We start from the raw sequence: 6,709 nt of genomic DNA, 5'->3' as shown, positions 1-6,709 counted from the left end.
ACAGAAATCGTGCTCCGGCAGCGCGAGGCCCCATTAGCTAAAGTGGTGCTTCAGGTTAAGAACAGTTTCAGGTTAAGAACGGACCTCTGGGACGAATTAAGTACTTAACCCGAGGTACCACTGTACTCGAAAGTCCAGAAAGTAGCACTGGGAGACTGATTAACTGCCTGGTGGTTAGCTGTTTAATAAGTATATGAAGCCACTAGCAGCAGTCATTAGGAGTTTTGGGGCAAGGTGATATCACTACCCTGGAGACATCTGAATCAGGACAGGCTGTGTAGGATCTGAACTGCTATTGGGAGGCAGTGTTAGCACAGATGAGGGGAAATAAGCAAAGCTTGAATCCTGGCATGATGGAGGCACTGTGGGGCGAGTGGTTATTGCTGCAAGATGGGGTTGCACGCCAACTGAAATAGCAGCTAATGCAGCCTGTGGGGTGTTTCTGAAGGCCCAGATAACCGAGTAAGACAGCTTGACCACAGTAGTTCACAAACTTCTTGATCTGGAAACTGCACCCAGCGTAGAATTACTGAACCTAAGCATTCATGAAAAGTTTCTATTCTTCTCTCTCCCCCCCCCCCCAAGCAGGTGTATAACATATGCATCTCTGAGAATACCAATAGTGAATTGCAGTGTAAAATGTAATCACCACCACTATTTTTCTAGAAAAAGAGGTGCCAGAACTCACCATGAACAATTATTCTCTTAGAATGGCAATGGCGCCCACCTGAGAGGAGCTGGAACTGAGTTCTGAAGAGTTCCAGATGAAAAAAAACTCTGTTTACCACTTATATTAGCAGCTATGCTTAGAAGTGACTACAACTTAGTTTTAATTAGAAACTAAACATTGAATAGTTTATTTAGCAACTTTCAAATATAAATGCAAGCAAAACAAATTTAATGGAAACACTAAGAAATATTTTGTGTAAGAACCTGTTGCATAATAATCTTCAGTGACCAGTGTCAGTGGTTCTAGTTGTCTATATATGCTTTTTATTAGTTAATGTCACTGGTCCCCAGTCTTTGTTTGACCAAGGATAACAATCAGATCAAAAACACCAAAAAAGTGTGAAACTTTAACTATAAGTAAGGCCAATGCAGATGTTGCATGTAGTTGTGTGTCATGACCCTGTTTTAAACAGGAACACACTGCTGGAGCCACACTTTGAGGAGTGGCTAATAGGGTGTGTTTACCCACTCATTCTTCCATTCCAGATTGCACCCCCATGACTTTTCACATGTTTGCTCTTGCAAATACCTATCTGAAACCTCTCAAGGTAGTGGCGAAGTTAAAGTGTGGGTGGGTGGGAATGGGACAGAATGGTGGGGAAATAATTAATACTATTTCCACATTCAATCCCATCTGCTCCTCCAGCAGCTTTTCTTTTTGATAGAGACATCAGGAAACTGTATCTAATGTCTAACTATTACAAATTTTTGCAGTTAAACTTCCACAGAGAATAAGCATATTAATATAATGCTAAACATCCAATTCTCACATTAAATATATGTGAATTTAGTTTTATACTGAATTCTAATCAGTAACATTCAAACCTGTCACACTGTGGTTAAAAAAAAAAGCCCACAGCCACAAATTCACTTTGTATCATATTTCAATGCAGAGCTCTTTCTGCCTTTCGGTTGCCTTTCATTTTCATCATCAGACTCTCGATACAGAGTAAGATCCAGGCTCAGTACTTGACTGTAGATAGTATCTTCTTGCTAAGGAGAGAAACGATCAAGAGTTATCATAGCACACCAGGCCATAATGATGAAGCTGTAGGTGTTCGGTTTCTTTGCATTTCTGCCACCCAACCCTTTAAAATCACCAGGGATTTGATTCTATAGAAGTGTAGCCATATTCTGTTTCTGTTTTCTCTATGAAACACTTAGGGTGCGGAAACTATCACTCAAGGGTGTGTTTTGTGTGTGCATATATATACCTCAGGCCAGACTCCAACTAAAGCATCTGCTTCAGAATAAAACTCTTCCTTTAGAGAAATAACGATAATCTGAAACTTTTCTTGGGCCTGCTCTTTAATGAAGCTTGATATCTTTTTGAGAAGAAAAAAAAGGGGTTGTTAGATACATGCAGAAATACAATGTTTAGAAAAGAAACTTGCTTTATAGAATGAGTAAGCATACTGTTGTCAAGACATCTCAAATACAAGACTATGCTATAAAATACATTAGAGAATCTGGAATAAAAGTTCCTCATGCAATATCTCTCTACTCACTAAGACAGTATTTTATTTTTAAAAATACACACCATTATGGCTTGGAGGAATTGTAAGAAGTTGCTTAACAAATAAGTGCAGAACAAATCATGGGAGGGTCTTCATTATAATAATTTATTATCTATGCGGGGATCTTAATTAAAACCCTCACGTGCTAATAGGCTACAGCAGAGGTTTGATTAATACTGTCAAAAAATTGTGGAAGGTTGCAGGTTCCTTTCCAAAATAGCCTGCAAAGCCCTTGCACAGTACATCCCAAGCGCCCGACAACCAGCTGAACAAGAAGGGCTACAAAGCCCCTTCGCCAAGCCCTGCCTTTACCTCACTTTACATGGGCAGGGTTTGTCAAAATGGCCTAGTGGGCTGGGTTAGGTCTGTGGACTGGAGGTTCTTCCCACCTGCCTTGGTCCCTAGGCAAATGCATGTCTACTCACTGACAATTTCTGGAGTCCTGAGATCCCAATGAACAGTGGCTTTCAAGAACTAACAGTTCTTGTGGCTGGAAAGTACGAGTAAATCTTAAGATGCATTGGGTAAGCAGGGAAAGATTCTTAAGTGAACAATCTAAACTGCCTTTAACAGGGAATTAGCATGAGATGCAATTCGCTTCCTTCCATTTCAAATAGTGTCTGATATATACAGCATATCCAGTGTAATCTCTTTCATAAAGGGTTTGCTTGCTATTTACTCTTTGCCCTTGCTTAAAAATATTGTTTTCATATATAAAAAGAAAAGGCACGTTTCTGAGATGGAATGCTGTTTTACTTTTAGGAAGAAAGAGAGACCGATAGCTTACCTTGCCAATGTTTGTGTTATCTAGCGCTGCATCTACTTCATCCAAAACAAAAAAGGGGGCAGGCCTAAAGCTGAAACAACAAAGCAAGCACAATTATTAATGGAATGTAAATTAGTCCAATTGTACCTATAAGAGTAACAGAAACAATTTCACCAATGGAGTGTGCACCTGCCACACCTGCTTTCTACTTTAATGACTGCATATTCGGAATTTCAAGACTTCTTTTTACTTTTTCTTAATATATAGCCAAAATCCCCCACAAATACAGAATTTAAAACAAGTGTGCATATAGTATACAGCCTCCCCCACCTTATAATATGCCAGTGGTACAGAAATATAGAAATATATTTCTACTTCTCTTTACCAAATTGCCATCTAAACAAGGCAGTATTACTTTTCTGTTTCAAGCTAGCGTGGAATTAAAAGTGGCACTTTAATAAATTAATATTATTATAGCACTTAATACAGTGCTGTATTATCTAGCAATTTCCACCTCCATAGCCAAGACCTAAAAGGGAATTAAGCAGAGGTAGCCTGGAACTTTAACTAGACCCTTTCCAGTACAGTGGTATTTTGTGATTTTAGAAAAAAGGAAAATATAAGGTCAAGCCAGAAAATAACTGCCTGAATGGTATCCTGAAACCTATCAGAAACCTCCTAATTAAGGAACAATTAATTACCAATGCCACTCTACACCGAACAAGAAGTAGAGGCAGAAGAAGCTTCTAATTAAAGGCACAGTATCCTCCCCGAGAACAGCCGTCTACCTTGGAAAAACTGGTGCTGCAATTGCATTTTATTTGAAAAACAAGAAGAAGAAAAAACTGGGTGGGCAATCATACTGTCTGTTTTCACTATGAAGAATGAGTAAGAAGGATGACAATTCCATTCTAAACAACGAGCATGGTAGCAGCCCTAGAAGATTAGTAGGAGACAAACTTCATTCAACATGATCCTCCTGTTGTGGGGCAAGGCAGCATTACGTTCTTAAAACGAATATGATCATTACAGAAGTAAGAGGTATCTATTGACTATCAGCTATAGAATTAGTGAGCAACAGAACAGAAGTAATGACCTCTGTGTGAACATAGCTGGAGTGCACTTCATTGTTCTCAAACCTTTTTATTTTAATTACTATATAAGACCACAATAATTAGAAATTACAAAAATTAAAAGATTACATAATGAAACAAACTAAGAAACAATATAAAAGACAAACACAATGATTTAAATACATTTCCTACTGCCTGATTTGGGCTTATCAATAAAGGCACTTTAAATCATTTATTTCAATCAGCAAGAAAAAAAGGCAACTACCACAAGTACTGGTAAATGATTTATGTAAACTTTCCCACCGATATTTTATATATCCCTTAAATAATGGTGCTCATCTGAACACTAACCCATGTTGAATTCTAAATAAGAGTAATTTTGCCTCAAGGAAGGAGCTATTTTGTATAATTTTTATTTATTTGGATACTGATTTGCGTGGAAGTGCTTAATGAATAACTTAGATGGTTATCTTTGTAGCAAAAGCTGCATTCCCTAGGAGTATTAATACTGCCCCACTCTCAAATTCTGCACCTGGAAGAAGGCCCCTCACTTGCTGCATCCCTGACAGACTTCCTTTGGAATAGGTGGACCTTGGGAGAAAGTGGCACATTCTAGACGAAAATCTATTTGTGTGTTGCTCCCCATGTTGCCTATCTCTTGTTGATCTAGCTAAATAAATTGGAGAACCAGGTTTTCTGGCTTGGAGCTTGAGCCAGAACTGAATATAGGAAGAACATCCGCTAGAAACCGGGTGTTGACACAGGGCCACAAAACGTGATCAACAGCTTTCCACATTTACTTCCAGAACTTCGAAGCATAAGCACAGGACCAACAACAGACCAAATCCTCTCTTGCCTTTCCACACTTCCAGAACAAACTGAAAGTTTATATATGTTGCTCTCCTTTCTCATCTTGTCCACCATATATGCCCAGAGGTAGAATCTCAACATTACATGAAGAATGGAGTGACTCCAAAACGATACCACGGTTGTATAAACTGTGATATGTGTGTCATATTCTTTTTTGAAGTGCAATGCATTTCTTACCTGTGTATTGCAAACACAAGAGCCAAAGCTGCAACAGATTTTTCACCACCTGACAGGTTGTCCATTGGCATAAATCTTTTTCCAGGAGCTACACAGTTATAGCCAATACCTTCCAAGTAAGGCTCCTCAGGATTTTCGGGACTAAGAAACGCCTGAAAGATACCAGCTTCCTTGTTCAGTTAATAACAAAACATGGGCATTAGCTTTATCTGTAAAAAATTTAATGCAGGGCTTGTCAACATGGTGACCTCTAGTTGCTGTGAACAACTATCAGCCACAGCGAGATGAGCCAACAAACAGGGAAGACAGGAGTTCTTGTCTGCAACATCAGGAGGACACCATACTGGCTATTCCAGAATTCGTGAATGCTAAAAAAATACTGGTTTCCAGAAATGCAATTTAAATTATTATTTTGGACAAAAATGCAATCCTATTCAAGTTACGGATGCAAACAATACAACATTCTTCAAAGTAAATTTGGAAAACAGGGAGCATCTAGATGTGAAAGTCCAAAGCAGTATCTGTACTGGATGGAAAAGAACAACAGAAAATAATTCACAAGCTGCTTTGGAAACAAACCAGAGCTCCTTTCTGTGTCCATGAGCACAAAGCTTGAGAACACACTAGTTCTGCACATGGCAAGTTAACCTAACCTTCATGATAACTGCATGCCAACTTTGCACAGAACAAACTTCCCACCCCCAAAATAAACTCTTCTACCGTGGAGCCTTGATGCAGCTTCACAGGTAAGTCATCTTTCACCAGCTCTGTCATTTCCCCATGCCCAGCTAACTCTGTATTTCCAAGTCATGGAAGCAGAGGGATTGGACCATTTGCTGTTTGCCTTGGGTCACTTTATTTTGAATCCTGAATCTGGTTGCCCATATTTCTGTTTTAAAATCTAAGAAGAAGAATTCCTTGAATGATTCATTTTCTGATGGACCAGTAATCTAGCCTTAATTTACAACCAGTACACTCACTGTTGTTGTTAAAGAGTATTAAATGAAATATCTGAAAAATTACAAACCTGAGCGCTACTGTTTCTGCAGAGTTTCTTGTAGATCTGATCTATAGCTACTGACACATGTTCAAAACACTGACTGAACAGCTCGTATCTCTTTTTCTTCACCTTCTCAAATTCTTGCCTACATAATCTGGCTTCTGTCCTACAAGTCTCAAACACTGTAAAAGGATAATTGAACTAGTTTTAACAGAACATATCACTAAAATATTGGGAGTTAATTTTATAAGGGTAGAATCCAATTAATGTCCTTGCATTCAAGGAAGAGCTTTTTCTGGTAGATGCCTCTGCTAATGTAAGAACATAGGGTAGATAGGTGATTTACGCCATACTCAAATTCGTTTCAGATAGTTGTCACCCTCCAGCAGAGGGTTGAAGGTAGTGTGGAGAGCGGCAGGTGGAAGAATGAATTAGCAAAAATCAACCCTTCTCCTTTTCCGCTGAATCAAAAGCCCCTCCATGAGAACAAAGGTCACCAGCTGGATTCTACCCACAATTTCCTACCAACTTCAGTAAACAAACACAAGAATACAGTATTTATGCAGATATTCTTTTG

At 38.9% G+C, this 6,709-nt stretch overlaps 1 protein-coding gene across 6 annotated transcripts in view; it reads right to left on the bottom strand.

The window, feature by feature from the left end:
• Positions 1–827: 827 nt before the first annotated feature.
• The window catches only part of SMC1B (structural maintenance of chromosomes 1B), a 35,134-nt gene continuing 29,252 nt past the window's right edge, over positions 828–6,709 (bottom strand). For 5 of the 6 annotated variants that reach the window (XM_081861348.1, XM_081861350.1, XM_081861351.1 and 2 more), the window contains 5 exons: positions 6,160–6,314; positions 5,133–5,284; positions 3,034–3,103; positions 1,944–2,054; positions 828–1,722 (listed from right to left, as the gene is read on the bottom strand). In XM_081861348.1, the coding sequence (XP_081717474.1) occupies positions 1,597–1,722; positions 1,944–2,054; positions 3,034–3,103; positions 5,133–5,284; positions 6,160–6,314 (614 nt within the window). In that variant the 3' untranslated portion in view covers positions 828–1,596. Of the gene's footprint in view, positions 1,723–1,943; positions 2,055–3,033; positions 3,104–5,132; positions 5,285–6,159; positions 6,315–6,709 lie in introns of those variants that run through there. The other variant, XM_081861353.1, reaches the window with a different exon arrangement.

Source organism: Podarcis erhardii (assembly GCF_964252035.2).
Source record: "Podarcis erhardii genome assembly, chromosome: 5".
In the NCBI taxonomy this organism is placed as follows: Eukaryota; Metazoa; Chordata; class Lepidosauria; order Squamata; family Lacertidae; genus Podarcis; species Podarcis erhardii.
Note: the sequence above shows the minus strand (reverse complement) of the source record. Positions and strands in the feature narration are given on the sequence as shown.